The sequence below is a fragment of the Ursus maritimus genome, unplaced genomic scaffold (assembly GCF_017311325.1).
Source record: "Ursus maritimus isolate PB19 unplaced genomic scaffold, ASM1731132v1 scaffold_26, whole genome shotgun sequence".
Taxonomy (NCBI): domain Eukaryota; kingdom Metazoa; phylum Chordata; class Mammalia; order Carnivora; family Ursidae; genus Ursus; species Ursus maritimus.
This window is the reverse complement of record NW_024425119.1, coordinates 30,547,176-30,571,276: the sequence shown is the minus strand read 5'-3', so window position 1 is coordinate 30,571,276 and position 24,101 is coordinate 30,547,176. Positions and strand designations below refer to the sequence as shown.

At 34.5% G+C, this 24,101-nt stretch overlaps 1 protein-coding gene across 1 annotated transcript in view; it reads left to right on the top strand.

Moving 5' to 3' along the window:
* Nucleotides 1-24,101, top strand: part of CPNE8 (copine 8) — a 210,098-nt gene that overhangs the window by 179,652 nt on the left and 6,345 nt on the right. Inside the window, exons 16-19 of the mRNA XM_008704450.2 lie at nucleotides 2,803-2,930; nucleotides 15,873-15,975; nucleotides 17,581-17,638; nucleotides 22,384-22,457. Of these exons, the coding sequence (XP_008702672.1) occupies nucleotides 2,803-2,930; nucleotides 15,873-15,975; nucleotides 17,581-17,638; nucleotides 22,384-22,457 (363 nt within the window). The remainder of the gene's footprint in view (nucleotides 1-2,802; nucleotides 2,931-15,872; nucleotides 15,976-17,580; nucleotides 17,639-22,383; nucleotides 22,458-24,101) is intronic.

Genomic DNA, 24,101 nt, shown 5'->3' with positions numbered 1-24,101 from the left:
AATTGCTTGTTAGTAATTAGTAACTAACACATATAATTATTTTGTGAAATGAGTTTTTAAACAGACTTAAAAAATCTTTTTATAACTCATTACAACTTTGTCATTAAGAGGAAAATCTCATTTTCATAGCTGTAAATTATTTTAAACAATCCTGATATAATGCAAAGCATATATTAAAAAGAAAGTATAAATTTATGTTTTAAATATTCTTATCATCCAAAGCATATGAGGAATTCATAGAGCAATTTATTATGGAATTAGAACTAATGCAGAAATCAGTGCTTTAAATATTCCTTAATGATGAATAGAACATCCAGTGATTATCTTTCCACAAAGAAATGAAATGGTGAGAAAAATGGTGACCTTGTAATTTCAGTTCTACAGGAATAGAGAAAATATATTATTTTGTAGAAATACAAACCCTTAGTTAAAATGTTAAAACGATGATGAAAAGTGGCTCAGAACTATACTGGTTTGTATTTCTTCCCTGAAGGCAGATATAGAATGTATTTTTATATGCTCAAAATCAATAATGAGTTTTAATTTTAATTAGCTTTGTATCTTATCAAGGGAAATTCTTTTAAAGGAAGGTTAGATAGGTCAGCTCGGATTAATATCAAAAGCAATCATTAACTGCTTTGTGCTAAATATTAAACTTTTACATTATAATTTCAATCAATATAATCAATTTTATAATATAAAACTCTAAAGATGTCTTTTGTTAGATAAGAGGGTTTTTATTATTTTTATGTTTTTAAAAATTTACATGATGGTCAATTAATTAAAAAATTTGAATAAAAGACAAAAATAAAAGGAAAAAGTGGGTATATATCCCTCTCACACAAATGGCAAAATTGAAGTGGTTGATAACATCTGCCTTAGTTTCCTAAGATCTCTTGTCTTTCAAAATGCTTAGGATTTCAAAACATGGTGGCATGGTGGTGGTTAAGAGATTAGGCTCTGGGGGTGCCTGGGAGGCTCAGTCAGTTAAATGTCTGCCTTTGGCTCAGGACATGATCCCGTGGATCTGGGATCGAGCCCTGCATCGGGCTCCCTGCTCAGTGGAGGGTCTGCTTCTCCCTTTCTCTGTCCCTCTGCCTCTCCCGCTGCTTGTGCTCATGCTCTCTCTCTCTCTCCGTCAAATAAATAAATAAAATCTTTTAAAGAAGAGAGAGAGAGATGAGGCTCTGTGGGTTCAAATACCGGCCCTCTCATTTGTGTTGTTAATTTGGGGGCATACTAAACTCTCAGTGCCTTAATTTTTTCATTTGTAAAGTGGGGATAAGGACAATATTTTATCTACTTTTTTTTAGGATTGTTATAAAAAACTGTCTACAATATGTAAATATTTTAATGTAAAGCTTAGTATATAGAATTCAACAGATTTTATTTACAAATTACCAGTCACTTGTGATTGTTCAGATAAAAACATGCATGCTGAAATTATTGTTAATTATGTTTAAATAGAATTACTGTCTTTAGTGTTTTAAATAGATCACATTTTTTTTATACTTCCTCCCTTCCACAGGTAGAGTCTAATTCCCCTTCCCTTGAGCATGTTCTATGGTTAGTGATACATTTCTAGCGAAGAGATTAAAGTAGAAGTATCGGTGTGCATCTTATGGGACTAGCTTATAAAAGGTGTTGGGGCTGCCTTTTTGCTGTTTCTCTTGGATTGCTCATTCTGGGGAAGTTAGCTGCCATGTTGTAAGAACACTCAAGCAGCCCTATAGAGAGACCACACTGACCTCCTGCCAGCAGCCCTACATGTGAAGCTTCCTGGAAGCAGGTCCTGCAGCTCTGGTCAAGCTCTCAGGTGCCCAGGTTGGCATATTAATCACAAATTCATGAGACATGCTGAGCAAGAACTACCTGCTAAGCTGCTGCTGACACCCAAAAAATAAACTTAAGATAATAAATATTGTTTTAAGTCACTAACTTTTGGGGTAATTTGCTACAAAGCAATAGGTAACTAATATACTGCCTTATTTGTGTAATTTGCAAAATCTGGACTAGGAGAATTGAACCTAATAATAACAAAGCATTCAAGGTATGGAAAAGCTAGTCTAGGTCTCCAGGAATGAACTTGCCCTTCTAGGTGCCATTTTCAGAATAAGAACTTAGTGGCAAGCTCCATTTCCCTTGGACAACATGAATGGTTCTTTGATTATTTCCCTTACACCGTGTCTTGATAATTTTCACACTGAATTACATTCCCTCAGACCCCTTCTCTCCTTGGGGTTATCAACTGTGACCTGAAAATGTGCATGTGGCAGATATTTTGTATTTTTCCTTTTATAGGATAAAACTGAATGGATAGCGATTGTTTTTCTTGATTTTAATAGATGTCACTGCAGAAAACTTGGGAAATACTGAATAGTTTAAAGGATGAAATAAAAGTCACCAATCATATGTAATCATCCCGAGTTAACCACTGTTAATATTTTATTTACTTCTTTTCAGGGTTTTTATATGTTCATCTCTACACATACATAGACGTGTATAATGAAGACATTAATTATAGAATGCTGTGATATTCAGCTTCTCAAGATTATTTAGAGTTTTCTGTGGTTCTTCTTTTGGAGAGTATCAATTTTTAATGCTTATGTATAAGATTCACCATATCCTAATTTTTACAATACATTGTAATCTATTGTTGACCACTTAATTTATTATTTTTTGCTTTTATATAAAGACCGTTCTTTCAAAACGTCTTTGAGTGTCAACCTATCTTTTCTCTTTTTCAGTTGGTCTTTACAGACACTACTAATTTTTACTCTTCTTTGCCTGTCAATTCCACAGAATGGGAACCCTCAAAACCCCTACTGTGATGGCATTGAGGGGGTCATGGAGGCTTATTATAGGAGCCTGAAATCTGTGCAACTGTATGGGCCAACCAACTTTGCTCCTGTAATTAATCATGTAGCAAGGTAAGTAGAAGTAGACAAGATATTTTTTCCCAGGTACCAGACAGCAATGAAATTATAATATAATTGTTACCATGACTCCACAAGTGAAAGGTGTTTTCTTCTCATTTACCTCCAAGAAAGTGAGGAAAAAGATACAGTGGAAAGAGTCTCTATTGAGCTATCATAATACGGTGCTAAGAACTTTACATCGAAGTCTGAAGTGAAAAATATATACAGAGTTATATCAGGACCTGTATTTGTTCAACAAAGAAGTGTTTTATTATTTGAAAAGGCAGCCATGAGAGCAATAACAAGATCGATTATGATCTCAGCAGTGTAAATCATTCAATCTAATATCACATTCCATAGTAACATAGAAGTAATAAGAGACCATGAAGACAACTAAAGCCTTTTAGTGATATATAGGGCACATTATTTTAACCTCTCTGAAATTAATATAATAGCTAATTGTAAAAAATTCCCAGAGCTCTACCTGTATATAGTACATAGTATTGAGAGCAGAATATAATTGCTTATGATTCCAGTTACATGGTCTGGAAAAAGGTTTTAAATGTAAAAATCTGTACACATTTGCTTATCATTTTTTTCATCAGTGTATAAAGAAAGAAATTAGATACCACTTTTAAAATTCCTAAAAAGTTTGACCCCGTTGCAAATCCTGTGAAACACTGCCTTATTTTTAGAAAATGAAAAATGTGTAGCTTTTGTACCCTTCCCAATATGTAGTCAGAAGTTGAAAATATACTGCATTTGGGTAAATTGATCAATGCCTAAAGGTGGTAAGAAACCTCAGTTCTCCGTTTAAAGATTCTGGTACCAAATCATCTCCATATTGGACATCACGAGTGACTTAAATGTGTTCTACTTTCCATTATCTGGGACATAGACAAGATACTAAAATACCCCTGTACTCAGGGCTGACCCCAGCGGAACTCTCCCGTGGAAGTCCATCTCAGGTTGACAGTGATACATTGATGACCATTCTCTGAGGGTGACCCTATGGCTCAGATTTTTTAAACATTTTCATCCACAATGTTTTTAAGTTATGAATTTCATATCTCATCCCTGGACACACACAACTAAAAAAAAAAGGATTATTTATGAAGTAATACTATCCTTATCTTATATTTCCTCTTTATTTCTATGGTCTCCTAGTCTTTTCTGTTAGTCTTTTTTTTTTTTTTTTCAATACAGGTCTCGACCCACAAAATTGATTTCAAAATCCACTAATGGGTCATTACCTGTAATTTGAAAACCATATCCTAGCTAATTGTATTAGCCTATATAAATAGTGTTATCTGTATTCTATTTCCTAGTTTTTTGAGGGTTGTCAAATGAAGCAGTATTAAAAAATAATATTATCACAAAATAAATTATAGTTGATTCTCATTCTCTCTCATACACTACCATACAGATCACGGTCTTTTATAAAAAAGATATGGGAAAAACGATAGGACTTATTTTGTGCAAACTCATGCTGGTTATTATAAATGTTCTTAGAGTCCTTACTGGTTAATTTTATATCTTTTACCCTGGATATCTCTACTATTAAAGTTTAACTTTTAGATATAAAATTTCTAGGTGCATTTCTATATACCATTTAATTGGCTCTACATTGTCCTATTACCATTTTTCGTGTTTTGTCCAGCATTTTAAAAAAATTCTCAAATATAAGGGTAGATGCCAGCTAATACTTTCAGACTCTGACAACAATCCATAATCTAATAATTCTTCATTGTTATTTTTTAATGAGAGAAAATAGGAAACACAGAAGATATGGCTTTTGGGGAATAATCTTTCCTTCCAATATGATCTGAAGTTCTATGTATCTACTTTTATTATGAAGCTTTATAAGAAATGCTTTTCTCTTTTACTTTATCTTTGAGAATAGTATTTACTTTAATTTTTAAGCCCTTTGTTAAGACAGATGATTTCTGTCAACCCAAAATTACCATCCAAAATATTTGTCAATTAAAAGACAAGCTATTATTTTGTTCTAAATCATGAGAAGTGCCATAGTTACAGTATATATGACCTCTGTTTTATATAAAACTCCTTGAGCATTTTGTTACTTTAAATGCATTTCATCAGTGCTTCCCCATGCCGATCATATAGGAGGTAAGTACCTAACAAAAGTCTAATAAATTAATTCTGTATATGTTGTCATTAAAAAATATTTTCTATAAATTCAAAAGCAAATGTATAGCCTGCCTTTTTTATTTGCTTGATTTTTTCTTCTTAAAAAGTGTGTTTTCTATATTGATAAAAGTTTAGTTATTTGTAATAGTTTTCTATAAACATTTTGAAGAGTGCTTGCTCTTATTCTTTTTAAGAATAATAATTTTAAGGGTATGCTCATGTTTAGAACTGAAATCTGTGTGGTAAGACTATTGACTTTTAAGATAATATTGAGATGACAGTATTGTGAGTCAAGATCCAAAGCATTATGTTTGTGAAACCTGAGTTTTATGTGCTAGTCTGAGGTTTTCCAACCCCCTGTCTCTAATTTCCTGCCTGACCAGTTTTCCTCTCATAGAGTTGTCTGGGGAACAGCATTTCAGATGATGTAAAAATCCCACTCAACATCCTTGATGCCCTCTCACAAATTTCAGTTCAAACATTTTAGTTTGGTATTTAAGAACTTTTAATATCCAGCTACCCCACCCGTCCAACCTCATTTCCCTCCACCTTCTCCCAAATGTGCTGTACTCCAGTCATAAAGAGTCATTACTTTTGGCCTCTGAATTGTCATTCCATGAATACCTCTTATCAAAACACTAATTTGATCCTACTCGATTGTTACATGAAGATCTTTTCCCCACTGAGGACAGCAGTTGTGACTTATTTACATATATATAAGTATCTCTATATTTATATATGTGTTATAAATTATATTTAAATTAAATTAAAAGTTATATTTAATATTTGTAAAAATAATATGTAATTTATAATATATATGTTCTAAACAAAGCCCAATACTTTATATTTACTGATAGATCCACCCCGTTAGTTAATTAATTAATTAATTGATTTTTGTTTTAAAGATTTTATTTGTCAGAGAAAGAGTGTGCAAGCAGGGAGAGCAGCAGGCAGAGGGAGAAGCAGGCTCCCACTGAGCAAGCAGCCCGATGTGGGACTCGATCCCAGGACTCTGGGATCATGACCTGAGCCAAAGGCAGATGCTCAACTGACTGAGCCACCCAGGCATCCCTCACACCTGTTAATTTAATTGAATTTTCTGTATTCCATGAATTATGACTACATTTTAATAAGTTTAGAGGCACCTGAGTGACTCAGTCAGTTAAGTGTCCGACTCTTGATTTCAGCTCAGGTCATGATCTCAGGGTCGTGAGATCCAGCCCCATGACAGTGTGGAACCTGCTTAAGATTTGCTCTCTCCTTCTGCCCCTTTCCCCCACTTGCACGCTCTCTCTCGCTCTCTCTAAAATAAAATAAAATAAGTAAGTTTATAACAGAAAACTAAAGGAATTATGAATGATAATGCTTAGTCAGTGTTAATGACCTGTAGAAAATGTGATTGTGATTGATACCTACTGTATCAATCAGGGTCCTCAGGAGAAACAGAACTAATAAGATATATAAACACAGATACATAGATAAACTTATTTTAAAGAATTGGCTTATGCAGTGGCAGGCACTAGCAAATCAGAAATTTATAGAGCAACCGGGTAGGGTGAAAACACAGGTAGGATATTATATCCTTGCAGTCTTGAGTCAGAATTCCTTTTTTGGGGGCGCCTGGGTGGTGTAGTATTTAAGCGTCTGCCTTCGGCTCAGGGTGTGATCCCAGTGTTCTGGGATCGAGCCCCACATCAGGCTTCTCCTCTAGGAGCCGTCCTCTTCCTCTCCCACTCCCCCTGCTTGTGTTCCCTCTCTCACTGGCTGTCTCTCTCTCTATCAAATAAATAAATAAAATCTTAAAAAAAAAAAAGAATTCCTTTTTTTGGGAAACTAGTTTTTGTTAAGGCCTTCAACTGATTGGATGAGGCCCACCCACATTTTGGAGGATAATCTCATTTACTTAAAGTCATCCATTTGTAGATATTAACTATATCTTCAAAATACCTTCACAGGAATACCTTAATTAGGGTTTGACTAAAAGACTGGCTACCATAGCTTAATCAAGTGGACATAAGACTATCGCACCTACTGAAAGATATGTATCACCATATGTTGTACATTGAAAACAAATTTAAAATCAGAGAAATCCTTTCCGTCTATGAATTTATTAAGAGATCTAATGTCTATAACACTATGCTTAAATCTCATTAATTAATAATAGTAGGAAGAAAGGTGTTAAGGAAATCATGTGTTTATAGAGACGTGGTTGTGACAAAGTGGGGCTTACTCATCCCCCACTGACCTTGGTGCCCTCTTGGATATGGCAATTACTATTTTTACATTCCTGTTTAGATCACTTTTTCAAAGGTTTCTCTTCGTCTAGAATTCTACCTCCCTCAGTAACTTCAAGTTATTTGACATATATTTTGTTGCTATATTTTACCAGCTTATTACTTCAAAATAGTCTAATATACCAATGAAAATATCAATGATCTTTTCAGGCTATCATGAAAATGTTACTATTTTCTTCACTTGACTTAAACAATACGTATTGTTTCCTAACTACTAGTCATTTGTTTCTTGTGCCTAACCAGTTACTTGTTCTGAGGCTGTCACATTTCAGCTTTTAAGAGGAATCTCTCAATTTTTACCTATTGACTAGATTTTTGTTTCTGGATATCTAGATCCAGATAAGCAAGTAAAATTAAGTTTCATTTTTGAGCCCATAATCTATCTCAGGCAATATGCTCAGTGCTATCATCTGTAATATTTCTTTTAATCGTCACAACAACTCTAAGAGGTGTAGTAGTGTTATTATTCCTATTTTCCTGATGACAAAATGGATATGTAAGAGTGGCCATTTGTGGTGCAGCTAAAATTCCAAACAGACTAATCTTATTCCAAGTAACTATGTTATGATGCCTTACATACTTAAACCCTTTTATCTCAGTTCCAGAGGTAAACACACATAAAAGAAAGTGCAACAGAACTACATATGATTGCCGATACAGTGGGTCACTTCATTACACTGCCAAAACTAGTTTGGGTAACAACTTAGTAGCAAAAAAATTACCATGTTATGTTGTATTGAAATATTTAAATGTACCCCTTTATTTAATATGAATATTTAATTCATTATGTATATCAAAATTAAACTACTTAAATAAAACATTCTTGAGTCAGTTTCTTATCTTGTTGCCCTCTCTATTCCTATGAACTAATAATGAGCTGAGAGAATATTCCACAAATCTGAGCCAACCATTTATGAATTTTATAAACACAGTCCCAGAAAGTTCCTTGACAAAGACTCCAGGGGAATGCGTTTGAATTCCAAAACCCTGACAACAGTTCACCTCTCTCTCTCAGATTTACCCTAGTAATATTAAAATATAAAATTATACATTGCCTATATTTGAAAAAAGACATTTAAGAGGCTTTTAATAGTAAGAGTTTTAATTATGCAATTTACAAAAGGATTCATCATCAGGTTCCTTTAAGCAGCAAGGTTCTTTAATACATTTAAAATCTAATTAGAATCTGAAGATTATATATCAGTGTTACCTCTTTAAAGACAGATTGAGATGTGATCAACCTCTACTTTCTACTTAACACATTTCTGTAACATTTTAATTATTTTATTACAGATATATAATACTTTAAAATAGACTAAATTAGAAGAAATGGTAGCACACAATATGATTTTGTTTAAAACTTAGATTTATTTGCAAAGTGCAACAATATGCCAATGCATACCACAAATGCCATAGAAACCATGACAAGTTTTAAATGATTAATTTATCGTGCTTATGATGATAAAGACTAAAATGAAATTTATTTTCAAATTCATGTATCTAGCAGTAATGAGAGCCACACAATAAGCTTGCCTATCTTTCTACAGCACTCAAAGTTAGGAAATATAAAGCATTAATACAAACATATTTTTTATAAAATAAAATGTAAAATTCCTATGAATTCTTAAGATAGAACAACAAACTTCAGAGAAATTCTTAGTTTACTATATCTGCTTCAGGCTCTGTTCGTAACTCTTTTGGCAGCAGGAATATATTCTCCCCTTCTTTTAGGTATACTTTCTGGTAAATCAAAAGAAAACCAAAATGTAAATGTATGAAGCTCAACAATCAAAAGACATGGAGTGGCTGAATGGATAAAAACACAAGACCAAACTATATCCTGTCTGCAAGAGACCCAACTTAGATTTAAGGACATGCATAGGCCAAAAATGAAGGGATGAAAAAAGATACTCCATGCACGTGGTAACCAAAAGAGAGCAGGCAGGAGTTTCTATACTTACATCAGAGAAAATAGACCTTTAAGTCAAAACTAGCACAAGAGACAAAGAAGGGCATTACATAATAAAAGGGCCAGTGTATATGATCTGTTAATTGATACGGACAGGTATCCTCCGCTTTTCAAAAGTTCCCATTACGCCACTTCAGCTTTTACAAAAAACCTACATTAGGATGTATTTTGCTAACTAAAAGAAATCCAGAGATGTTTGCTTTTATAGATGCCAGTGCTTGTTTTACAGCAAGCTGTTACAGAAGCAGCGCGAATCACAAGCATTGAGAGTGATGCCACCAAGCTCTTTCCCTGGGAACTACACTCAGCATCAGTGTCAAAGTGCCTTAGCTTTGAACTGTATCTTTGAGTATCTGTGCTTTATCTCCACCGTGCACCTGTAAGCAAGATGTGTCCTAAGGTATCAGAAAAGCCTAAGATAGGATAGGTTATTTTTTAGGTCTGGGAACACTCAAAAAAAGTTCCATATAAATTAATGGTAATTGCTTTTTTACTTTATAGCATTTCTGCTTATGAGAGCTTTCATAGGAATGCTGTATTTTCTGATAGTGGGAGAAACTTTCAAAAAATGAAGTATTATTTGGCCTTTAAAAAGGAGAGCCCTACCATATGTAATAGCATGGATGAACCTGGATAATGTTATGCTAGGTAAAATAAGCCAGACACAGAAAGGGGAAAAAAAAAACAAACTGCGTGATCTCACCTATATGTGGAATTTTTAAAAAGTTGAACATATAGAAGTAGAGAGTAGAATGGTGGTTACCAAGGAAGGGGGGAAGGGAAAATAGGGAAATATTGGTCAAAGGGTACAAAGTTGAATTATACAGGATGAATAAGTCTAGAGATCTAATATGTTGTGTGATGACTGTAGTTAAATACTATACTGAATACTGGAAACTTGCTAACAAAGTAAATATGGGAGCTATGATAGGAGATGACATGTTAATTAGCTTGACTCTAATAGTCATTTCACTATATATGTGTATATCAAATCATCATGTTGTATCTCTTAAATAAATAGAATTTTTATTAAGAAGAATCAAATTTTTCTTAAAAAATGTCAATTCAACAGGAAGTTACAATCAGTATAAATGTGTATGCACTCAATATCAAAGCACCTCTAAATATATAAAGCAAAAACTGACATATCCGGAGGGACAAAAAGACAGTAATATAATATTAGAAGATTTCAGTACCCACTTTTGATAATGGATAGGTCATTCAGAAGCAATAAGGAAAGGGCAAGCTTGAGCACTACTCTGGACCAAGTGGACCTAACAGACATACATAGAATATTCCACTCCAGAGCACCAGAATACATTTTCTTTTCAAGCACTAATGGAACACTCTCTAGGATAGATTGCAATATAGAACACAAGGCTAATCTTACTAAATTTAAGTTTTGAAATCCTTCCAAGTCTCTTTTCTGAACACAGTAGAAAAAATTAAGAAATCAGAAAAAGTCATAAATGAATGGAAATGAGCATCCTCTGAATATCCACTGAGTCAAAGAAAAAAATCAAAAAGAAACTGGGAATATCTTGAGATAAATGACAACACAATCTACTAAAACTTAAGGAACACTGTAAAGACAGTATTAAGAGGCAAATTTACAGTGATAAATACCACATGTTAATAAAGGAGAAAAATCTTAAATGACTTAACATATCTCAAGGAACTAAAAGGAGAAAAAGCACAGATTAGCAGAAGGAAGGACATAATAATGATTAGATTTAAAATAAATGAAATAGAATAGAAAAGCAATAGAAAAAAATTGACAAAAGCAAGAATTGGTTTTTTGAAAGGTAAATAAAATTAACTCTTAGTTAAACTAAGAACAAAAGAGAAAAGACTGAAATAAAAAATGAAAGAGAAGACATTAAAACTGATGTCAAAGAAATAAAAAATATCATAAGGGACTATTATGAACAATTGTATTCTAACAAATTGGGCAACTTGGAACATATGATGTACCAAGAATAAATCAAGAGAAACAGAAAGCCTGCACAGACCAATAACAAATAAGAAGGTTGAATCAGTTACCAAAAATCTCCCAACATAGAAAAGCTCAGGGCTAGGTGGCTACATAGGTGAATCTTACCAATGATTTAAAGAAGAATTAATACCAATTCTTCTTAAACTGTTACCAAAAAAATGGAAGAGGGAATACTTCCAAGTTCATTTTATGAAGCCAGCATCACTCTGATACTAAAATTAGGCAAAGGCACCACATGAAAACAAAAAAAAAATACAGACCAACATCCCTGATAAACATGGATGTCAAAATATTCAGAATATTATTAGAAAACTGAATACAATAGCACATTCGAAGAATTATACACCATGACCAAGTAGGATGTATTTCTGGGATGCAAAGATGTTTCAACATATGCAAATCAATAAATGTGGTACACCACATTAACAGAATAAGGGACAAAAATCACATGATCATCTCAAGAGATAGAGAAAAAGCATTTGACAAAATTCAGCACTCTTTCATGATAAAAACTATCAACAGGGGCGTCTGGGTGGCGCAGTCTTTAAGCATCTGCCTTCGGCTCAGGGCGTGATCCCGGCATTATGGGATAGAGCCCCACATCAGGCTCCTCCGCTATGAGCCTGCTTCTTCCTCTCCCACTCCCCCGCTTGTGTTCCCTCTCTCGGTGGCTGTCTCTATCTCTGTCGAATAAATAAATAAAATCTTCAAAAAAAAAAAAACTATCAAAAAGCTAGGTACAGTAGCAATTTATGTCAACACAATAAAGGCCACAGCTAACATACTCAATGATGTAAAAAAAACTAAAAGTTTTCCTCTAACATATACAACAAGGCAAGGATGCCCACTCTCCCACTTCTATTTAACATAGTTCTAGAAGTTCTAGCCAGAGCAATTGATAAAAAAAAAAAAAGAAAGAAAAACCATCCAAATTGTAAAAGAAGAAGTAAAATTATCTCTGCAGATGACATGATCTTGTATGTAGAAACCCCTAAAACCTGAACAAAACAAAACAAAAGAAACCCTATTAGAACTGATAAATGAACTCAGTAAAGTTGCAGGACATATAATCAACCTATAAAAAAAGTTGCATTCTCTAAACTAACAGCAAACTATCTGAAAAAAAATTAAGAAAATAATCCCACTTACAATAGCACCAAAAAATAAAAACACTTAGGAATAGACTTAAGGAAGTGAAAGCTTTTTATAGTGAAAACTATGAAACGTCAATGAAAGAAATTAAAACACAGACAGATGGAAAGACATACCATGTTTATGGATTGTAAAAATTAATGTTGTTTAAATGTCCATACTACCCAAAGTGTTTTACAGATTCACTGCAATCCCAATCAAAATCTTAATGGTATTTCTTACAGAAATAGGAAAAAAATCATATATATGTGAAACTACAAAGGACCTTCAAAAACTGAAGGAATCTTGAGAAAGAATAAAGATGGAGGCATCACAGTGTCTGATTTTAAAATATACTGCAAAGGTGCGATAATTAAAACAGCAAGGCACTGATATATAAGCATATATACCAGTTGAACAGAAGAGAGAGGCTCAGACAGAAGCCTGCAGATATATGGCCAACTGATCTTTTGACAAGGGTGCCAAGTAGACACAATAGGGAAAGGATAGTCTCTTTAATAAATGGTGTTGGGAAAACTGGATATATACATGAAAAAGAATGAAATTGGGTCCTTATATTACCACTCACAAAAGTTAACTCAAAATTGATTTAACAGAAGACCCAAGACGATAAAACTCCTAGAATAAAACATAGAGAAAAACTTGACATTGGTCTTGGTGATGATCTTGGGTATGACACCAAAAGCACAAGCAGCAAAAGCGAAGATAGACAAGTGGGACTACATCAAACTAAACATTTCTACACAGCAAAAGAAACCATCAGCAAAATGAAAAGGCAACCTGTGTGAGCAAATACTTGAGAACTATATATTTGATAAGGAGTTACTTTCCAAAACAGACAGGGAATTCCTACAACTCAATAGCAAAAATACCACTAATCTGATTTTAAAAATGGGCAAAGGACTGGCACAGACATTTCAAAAAAGGCATATAAATGGCCAACAGGTATATGCAAAATGTTCAGCATTGCCAATCATCAGGAAAATGCAAATCAAAACCACAAAACCACAATGAACTATCATCATCACTTCACACTTGTCAGCATGGCTATTATCAAAAAGCAAAAAGATAAGTGTCGGCAAGGGTGTGAAGAAATTGGAACTCTTTGCGTGGTTGGTGAGAATTTTAAATTGGTGCAGCCACTATGAAAAACAGCATAGAGATTCCTCAAAAAATAAAAATAGGCTACCAGAAATCCCACTTCAGAGTATATATCCCAAAAAAGTTGAAATCAGGATCTTGAAGAGATGTCTGCAGCACTATTCACAACAGCCAAGATATGCCCATGGGTAACAATAAGATATTGTGAGCTTAAAATTTTTTTTAAAGGGTAGATTTCCTGTTAATTGTTTTGTTTTGTTGACCATGGGCACACATACAAAGGGACACAAAATTTGGGAGTGGTATATTTATTACCTTGATTGTTTTAATGGTAACATGAATTTATACACATGTCTGAACTCATCTAAATGTATGCCTTAATTATATAGTTTTTTGTATACCAATTATACCTCTATAAAGCTGTAAAAAAAATATACTAACGACTGAGTCTTTATGGATGTTCAGAAGTGTTGAAAGAGAAATAAAAGTTAATACCCCCACCCCTCAAAAATTAGTTAAGCCAGTTGAATGATATTTATAAAAATGCGTAATGTTTAAATTTCTGTATAGTTTTAAAATCTGGTAAAAATTTGCCATTTTAAGAGGATCATTTGGTAGGAAAAGCAGAAAAGCCACACTCTTGTACTCGTAGAAGCATTTCTCACTACTGTAGCTTCCCATTAATCACATGAAATATGAAACCCTGTATTTCTGAAGCATAGTAAGAAATGCTTTTTAAAAAATAATGGGTACTTAAAAATTAAAAATGAATACCTAAGGGAGATTATCTGAGTTCTTTTATTAAGAAAAAAGTTAATCATGAACTAGAAGAGTCTCAGATCTGCTTGGGATTGTTTTTCATTGATTGTGTTACCATCAGACTTATAAATTCCTTAATGTTGAAAATCAGTTGTTGAATATTGTGGGAGTATTTTTGGCTGTACATTGTGGAACCAGTTCAATGCTATCTTTATATTATAAGGGTGTGAACATGCCACTTACTGTATTCTCTTGATCAGTCTATAAAATTACCATTTTGTTAGCTGCATGAGCCATTATTAGTTTCTCTAGTATGGCAAATTTGTACATATTTTTCTTGTCCATCTGGTTGTTCATTCTGCTCTCTAAGAATAAGTTTTGCCCTGACGTATTATGCTATTGGTCTGTCCCTGATCTGTTCAAACTTGATCCCTTTGGGTACTTCAGGTTATAAAGGAGTTTTATTGGTAATCAGTGGACATGTTCTTGAACCCAGTTTTTCTGGGTTGCTATTTTCCTATGATTCTATGATACATAAATACTCAATGATTTTACAGAAGTAGACCTAAGTTTTCTTGTGTAATATCTCCTAAGAGTACAATAATGCTTGCTTATTACTAGATATGACCTGTACACTAATTACATACTAAAAGTCATAAAAGTTGTTATTGTTGACAATATAATCTAGACACCCAGAATGTAGAACACAGTGGAAAAAAAAGAGATATAATAAAACACAACATTCATAAAATTCTCCTGTAAATTACTATTATTTGGTGAGAACTCTGATAAACTTCAAGTACTAGACTATGTTCTTATTATATGCCTAATTTTTGCCTTTGGTATCCTTTCCCCCATCTTTCATTAATTTAACAAATATTAAGAACTTGAACTATGGGTATGTCAAAAAGTGTTTCTTGCATTTTTTCATTCAGGTGAAATTCACGTAATGTAAGAGTAACCTTTTTGAAGGTTAGTTTGGTTAACATTCAGCACATTCACAATGTTGTGCAAGCGTCACCTGTGTCTATTTCAAAACAAAAAACACTTATGATTCTTGCTACCATTTATAAAATGGTATTATAGATTGAGTAGCATGAGTGCAGTTTCTTTATTAATAATATAAATATGTGTGATCTTGATCTTAAAGGCGAGGAGATAAAGTTTAGGTAGTTAAGTAGTTTACTGACGATCATACACATAATGTGTTGGCCAGGATACCTGTTCTGCAAGCTATATCCATTCTTTTGTGTTAAACATATCCACATCCAGTTCACCTATTATTAGTGAATGAATTTCTAGGGCAGGTAGGCATGTCTGTGTGCTGGCATGTGGCAATGTTGCTGTTATTCTCGTGTGCTATTTCAGAAAAATGTATGATTTGAGAGCTTGCAAAATATAGACTCCTAACATATGCTTAAATATTTTCTTGAGTTAAAGATTTGTTGACTGTTGCAATTATATTTAGTAACCATCACATACAGAGGAACTGTTTTATTTTCTGTGGTATTCTTTTGCTTTCATTGCTTTAGATATGCCTCTTCTGTAAAAGACGGTTCCCAGTATTTTGTGCTCCTGATTGTGACAGATGGTGTTATCTCGGATATGGCTCAAACCAAGGAGTCCATAGTCAATGTGAGTAGGGGTCATTCAGTCTTGGGCTGGCTAAGTGACAGGATGGTGCTATTTAGGTTGAATAAGCAGAGTTGACTTTCGTTGACTTCATAGTGAAACAAAATGCCTATGGCTCTGCAGTTGACTGCATTCTTCACCTTATCCAGACAACTCGAATGCACATGTACCATTAATCCTGAAGGACTACCCTGAGGGGTGTGGATAATTGAGGTGTAACAATTATCCCCCCCAAATAAAAATAAATAAGGTAATAGCATCATCTGCATGCACATGAGTGAATTTACTTCTGGTTGGATGTCCTGGTACACAATCTTACAATTTGTACAGAATATTTCTTATATTTACATTTCAGTTACACAACTGTACTGACATTCTTATTTCTATAGAACTGGAAAGGACTGGACTTGATTCACAAACCATTCTTCTTGTCATAATTCCTAAGTATTTATTTTTATGATTATTTAATTGATTTCTTTATAAGACTAGAATCTATAAAATCCAATTAATTGATTGTCTTCTTTATAAGACTAGAATCTATAAAATCCATATTTACTAGACTGTAATCTATAGAATTACATCTTATCTTGCTATTCCAGGTTTAGCAATGTTTGGCACAAAGTTGGCATTTAGTAAAAATGGATTGTGCGAATGAATTTCTTATCATAATTATTAATAGCATAGGGAAAATATAATTAGCTGTTTGGTGGAGGGGAAAAAGTCGCCTGTGGGGAAGAATTATAGACATATACTTAGAAAATCCATACATAAAAAGCAGCGCCAAAGGCTTACACATTTGTTATTTTATAACTAGACACAGGGGTGAAAGTCATCTTGATTTTCTTTATGTTCTGGTCAGTGGCATTAGCGTGCACTTTAAAATAGGAACTTAATAATTTAGGCTGAAACTAAAAAGACATGATGTGCTGAGGAACAATGATTCATAATTTGATGACCTTCATAGCTGCACATGTGGTCACGCCAGCCTTCCATCTCCCTGTTGCCAGATCTCACATTCTGACCATGAAATTATTTCAAATGATTACATAGTGTGATACCTATAATGGGAAAATTTGCTATTGCATCAAATATTCAGTATCCCTCACAATCTCATGGATATTTAATACATAATTTAATCATTCTAATAATAACTTTCTGTTATTATCATTTGTATTGACTCATTTACTATAAAAATTGCGTTTCCTACCCTTGGGTGTAAATGGGATAGAGTAGGGTACCATTGTTTCAAACTATAGTGCCTTTTTTTCCCGTTTAGAGAGGAACAAGAACATAAATTAAGTGACCAAAGATACCCAAAGTCAGCTTGGGAAGATGTTGGCTGAGAATAGCATATGAAAGCAGATGAGCAATACTTTTTTATTTTTTATATTGTCCAAGGCCGGTCGTTCCTGACGAACATGTGTACAGAGTTCAAAAAGAATGAGTAGAATCGAGCATATTATTCTGTTAATTTTAAATATGTTCAAACCTATTTTGTGAACATCTTGAAAAAATATCAAAGCAGTATATTATTTTCTTCTTAAACCTCAATTCTGTTCTTCAGAATTCAATTTCTTAATTGTGAACTGATGTGTATTCTCTTTGAAGGCTTCAAAACTTCCAATGTCGATAATTATAGTAGGTGTTGGACCAGCAGAATTTGATGGTAAGTGATAAAATTTCAGTAGTATTCCTTGGGGGCTTATTTACTCTGATTCATTATGCTTTAGTCACTGTTTCTTATATATAAGAATGTGAATATGAATGTGGATCGTAAATAATGTCCATGTATGTATAGACATAGGTATCTCACATGAAGTCGATCAAGTTGAGCAAATGAAAAGATTGTCTTCCGACTAGGGCCTTATCTCTCTGGTATAGATTAATTCAACATGTAGCTTTCTATTCCATTAGTGATGGTTTGTATCTCAAAATAATATTTTTTACGACTGACAGAGTGATAAATTGAGTGGTTGTTCCCAAGGCAAAATACACTCTGGGTTCACTAAAAACCCTTGAGGATGAACCCTAAATTAATAAACCATTAGGTTGTGAAGAGAGATGTTAACACAAGCATAATATGCTACTTTAATGGGTTTTCAGACACTGGCGAGTTGATAGACATTAGCTTTATAAATATATAAGTTCTGTCATATGAAAGAGCGAAGTAAAATGAAAATGGACCTGACCATCTGAGATTTAATGACGCTTTATCAAATTATGCTAAATTGAGTGACTCGGTAGTTCTGTGTTTGGGCCCAGGCCTTGTTCAAATGCCAATTAAGTGACAGGTGTTTGTGTAACTAGTGATCTGGGTAAACTTCTTTAAGGATAATCTGTTCCCAGTCATCTGGTGAATTCCTTTCAGAGAGAACTCCGTGGCGACTGCATGCATAGCAGTCACCTGCTTCAGGTGTTTTGACTTTAACAGTGACAATTCATTTAGCTTGGGACTTTGGAAATGAGAATAATTTTAGAATATTTGGAACAACCTTTGGTACATCGCAGGTTAATTTAGGCACTTACGTGGTTAACGCTACGGTCATCACGGGGCTGTTCCTCGTTTAGCCACCAGAGCCGCCTCCTTAAGGATAGTACAGATGTGCCAATCTCAGGGAAAGCACCACAGGCAAAGGTGTTACACTGCCGGCCCTGGAACTCCTTGCCTTCGATACCATGCTTGATTGGTCATGCTTTGCATCTTTAGAATCTTCCAGTGTCTAAAGGAAAAGCCATTTCGCTCTGACTGCTGCTGCTTCTGCTAATATTTTCTCCGCCTCTGAATAGTCACTTCTGTTTGCACTGTACTTCAGGCATGCATTTGGGACAGCCTTTCTGGAGACAGGACAGCCAAGAGCCATCTTCCGTGTTAATGCATTGTGTGCTTATCATCTGCGTTAATCTACGATAGACTGTGACTCACAGACCTTGCTGATGGCTGGGGTTCACTAATGCCGTCTTCGTCGGTTACTAATTTGCTTTTGCCTCAGGACATACCTCTCATTGGGTGGATCCCGGGTCTCCCCAACTCCTGGGGGAGCCTGTGGTTAGGTGTATGAGCTCACCTCAGTCACTCGTTCCTGTAGAGCCTGCCCACAAGTGTGAATACAGAGCCGCTGACCCTTCCTGGTCTCGTTCTGCTCACATATTTCCGTTCAGAGCAGCAGTACTACCCGCACCCAGCTGCCACAGCTGTTTATTTTCTTCATTTCTTTGGTTCCCAATGAATTATTTATTAGGATTTTAAGGTACCCGAATTCATCATTTCCCTCTCTGACTTCCCAAACTGGAAAGAAAATATGTAGGAATCACTCAGAGACCACAATATAAGCTTTTTATTACTAGCGGTGCGACGTTTGAGAGTTTGGGTTAACCTCTGCACAGAATCAGACTCGTCACTATTTTTCCACCAAGGTTGAATGACCTCAGCCTTGTCTCCAGGCCTCCTCTCTACAAGGGCTGAGCCTGGCCTGTGAATCATGGCACAGGGAGAAATTACATTCAAACTGAGGATAGGCTGCTCCTAGTGAGAGGGCTTTCAGAGTCAGTCCCTTCTCATTTTAGGAATCCCGTGTAATCCCATGAATCAGTCAGTCCTCTTTCCGAGAGTGAAGATTGAGACAAAGAGGGAAGTTGCCTTCCCAATAGAATTCCTTCCTGGGAATTAGAGTGACACTTTCCTCTGGCAAACATGGGGACAGGGAAATAGGGTCCTGCGACACCCAACTTCTGCTCTCACCATGACAAAAGTTTTAATAGGATGGAAACTCTTCCAGGACAGTACTGGAAAAGTAGACTATTCCAGTAGGAGACACAGGTGCTTCTCTAAAGTGTTTTCTTTCTCTCCTCTCAAAATTCCTCTCTTCTCTCCATCGCTAATACTCATTTTCATATAGAAAATCTGTGACTTACGTTCAGATTGTGCTATCCTGTCAGGAAGAGCCTTTCTCGCGACACTTCCCAATCTAAGGTTGAGTAAGTTTATATACCACACGTAGAAACTGACGTAAGGAAAGACTGAGATAAAACTCGCACATTTTATCAGTTAACCACCTAAATCCAACATCTGCACAAGTCTAACAAGAACGACATTCTTTGCATGGGCAAGAAAGGCAGACTTGTCATCTGTTTTTTGAAGGTAGAGGGATTCGGAATAAAGTATTCAATTAATGAGTATTCAAATGTCTCGTTTCTGTATTTTAAAGGAACAATTTAAAACTTTCTGTGTAATTTTTCCCCAGTGATTTTTCACTCCTCCATAAAGCACTTTCATTGAGAAGAAAGGTTTCTCCAGGCAGGATTTCTTTATCCTTAAAAGGCAAAAAGTCAAAGCAGCATCAGGCTACCTACTTTGATCTGAGTTAGTAGAAGCGGAGAAAGAGAAGGGGTTCTAATTTCATTGTGTCTCCCACAGCTAGAAAGAAGTGCGATTCTCTCTCTTAAAAATGTTTTTTTCCAAGGAGAAGTACTTGTGGGGAACTGGGGCTTTACAGTCTCTTGCTCTTTGTGGAGCAGGTGAAAACCTGAAGGGTGAACAGGACCCTTCCACCATTTCCACACCGTGTCTTTTCTCCTTGGTCTCAAAAGTGTAGTCTCCGATTCTTGCTCCCTGCAGCTTTTTAACCCAAAGGATATGCTGAAAAGTGGGTGCTATTTTATAGGATTGCATTCTAATGCATTATTGCCTGAATAACTGTCATTTTCCTTATTTGGAATGAAACATTCACAAAGACCGATGGAGATTATAGGGGATTGTGGAAGGTGAGACCCAGATTGTCATCAAATTCTTGTTTTCTGTTAGTAAAGGAGAACTTCCTGCAATTGCTGGCTTTTCACTATCACTGTACATTTATGTGTCAAAGTCACAGGAAATTTTGAAGCAAAACTAAACCAAAGAAAGGAATTAACAATTGAAAGTATTTGAGCATAATGACTTCTCCTATTTACATTCCTAATAAGTAAGGAAGAAAAATAGATCTTTTGTAATTTTCTTCTTCTCCTTCCCTTCCCCCTCCTTCACCTTGTTCCTCCTCTTCCTCTTCTTCCTCTGCATCTTCTTCTTCTTCTTAATTCCAGTTAGTTCAGATACAGTGTAATATTAGTTTCAGGTGTACAATATAGTGATTCAATACTTCCATATATCACCTGGTGCTCATCTCCACGGGTGCACTCCTTAATCCCCACCACCTATTTCACCTATCCCCCCACCCAACTCCCCTCTGGTAACCATCAGATTGTTCTCTTTAATTAAGAATCTGTTTCTCACTTTGTCTCCCTCACTCTTTTCTTTTCCCTTTGCTCATTTGTTTTGTAGATCTTTTGTATTTTAAATAAATTTCCTTATTATTGATAATATACACATTTATTAAATTATGACATGTATTGTATATCTAAGCAAATTATTGAGTGGTGGCTCTATCATTTATGTGCACTTGTTTCAGCCCAGATGTTGGCTCATGAACATGTGTAGAAAAGTAAAATTGAAAACGATGTTTTTAACCCAGATGCATTATCCAAGCACTAAAGAAAATAATGAAAAGGTGAGGATTGTATTCTGATGGAGCAGTGGTTTTTGGAGGGTGAAGAGGCAAACATTATAATTGCAAGTGGCCCTCCGGAGTCTGGTGAATGTCATGTGCATACAAAATGAATTATCAGTAATAGAATTATACTTTAAATACAAATTAGCATTCCTCATGTAATTAATTACTTAGAGAATTCTCACTGAAAACTTAATAAACTCTGGAAAATGTTCTTAATTGCAGCATAACATTACTTTATTACCAGCTGTCCATTTATATCACAGCATTCACAAATACCAGCTGATCTATCTAATGCTGACATTATTTCTTAACCCACCAAAAAAAAACAAAAACAAAAACAAAAACTTCAGAAAGTCATACTTTATCCAGTCAATGTAGGGCAGAGCAAATCCCTCTTTGTTTTAAAATCCATTAATAAAGTAGAAGTTGGGTGATATGGATACATAGCTTTGTTGTACTTTCCATGAGAATAAAGTTCAAATTGTTATTGGAAATTCTGTGATTAGTGCCAAGTTTCTTAAATGAGAAAGATGACAGGAGTTGAATGGTTAGCATCACTTGCCCAATCAGTCATGTAAGCGTATAACCCAGAATTGAGAACCTCTAGGATGGGGAGCTGTACCCATACTACGCTGGCTCATCCATCTTTCAAAGGGTCACATGGGGTCTTGGCTAGCTTTCTTCAGGTGTAAAATTTGCACTCAGTCAAGTTTTGTGGCAGAATGACTGAGGAGATGAAGGGGTCAACAAGCGTTCTTCCTTGACACAGGACGCATTACGTCTTCAGACATCTTGATTTCCTATCGCCTGCATTATTTAAGTACATTGTTGAAATGCACTGGATAAATGGTCTTATTTTATTTTCAAGCGATGGTTGAATTGGATGGAGATGATGTAAGAGTTTCCTCCAGGGGAAAATATGCTGAAAGGGATATCGTACAGGTAAGAAATTTTATGGAAATTATTTGTTTAGTTCATTGTGAGGAGCCTGTCGGCTCTGATTTGTAAATAAATTACACCGAAAGCAGGACTCTCAGGTTCTGCTTAATTTAGTCGGTTGATTCGCTATGAGATGCATGGCAAGTAGGGCCTAGAATAAGTACAAGAGAGTATTTCTTGTATTTCAGGTTCATTATATATAAAATAGAAATGTTAATAAATGTCTTTTCCTACTTTAATATTGCCAGAAAATATCATTGAGATCTTTGGTAAAGTTAGAAGGTAGAAACATAACAGACTTTTTAATGACGCTTATCTATTCATTGTTTAGTCCTCAACAAAGACTAAATATATTTTAAGATACCTGATTACATTTCAATTTAAATGAATTTAGTGGTAACAAACCAAAACTAGATATTTTTATATTTCTCCCTAGATTATGGTTAGAAAGGTAGAGAAATAGATCTTAAAATTTTATGTAAATATAGAAATTTATATAAAAATATAAATTTTATACATTTTAAATGTAATTATATAGAGATGATATAAGGTAATTATATAATAATATGATATATAACAAAATAATAGCAACATAATATTTTATGTAGTATTTATGATTTATACCTGTTAAAATCAAGAAAAATACGTAACTAAAACCTATTCTGGGAGTGAATAGAAGAGAAAAAAATCAGCAGCCAATCAATATAGTTTACATTTATCATTGAAAGCAAGCAGTTAATTCAACTAAATGGCTACATATTAGAGTTTCCGTATCTTTTAGGTTTTTACAAGAGAAAAACAGCTGTGAAGTGCACCTTTTTAAATAGGAAAGCAAAGGTCTCAGCACATGCTATGAAAGTTCTGAAGGAGCAAACAATGGACTTCAGTATCATCTCCTTAATGACAATTTATACATTCACCCAAAGAACAGTCATTAAGAGAATCCCACAGAATTTGGAATGCTGCAGAATTAGTTCAAATCCTGAATTATTCACCGTGATAACTTGAATGAGCTTTCTAAATTTCAGTGTTCTGGCATTGTTGTAAAGATTAAGTGAGATCATGTAGATAAAATACATTTCTGAAATAGAACTCAGTAAAAGACAACAAAAAATGATTAAAATGCTTTGAGGGAGAAATAGAAAATAATCTGTAAATATATTAATATAAGGATTAATATTGATAAAGATTTTAAAAAGCATTGTTCTTTATCAGGCAGCAGAATTAAGTTTTAAAATGGAAGCATCTGTAGAACAGGTTTTTTTTAAAAGATAGTTAAATATGATTTAAACTTTTTAACCTATCATTCTTGGTAGAGTAAAAAGCACACACACATGAATGATTAGGTTAAAAGCAGCTGCGAAAAGGAACATGATGATGTGGTCATTTATTTAAGTATCCCGTGGTGTTTTGTTTTCATAATTAGACACATGATTATTCACCTTAACCTTATTAGCATAATTATAGGTCTAAGTAATTACACTTTATCTAAAAGCTCTTCATAATGTCTGACTCACAGTTTCCAAAAAATCAAATTACTGAAGGGAAGTATGAATTTGAAGTTCTTTGGAATGTGTTATGTTGCTCCTGTAATGAACTTTTACAAAATCAGTAGAGGCAACCTCATATCTCATGGCATTGTCATGA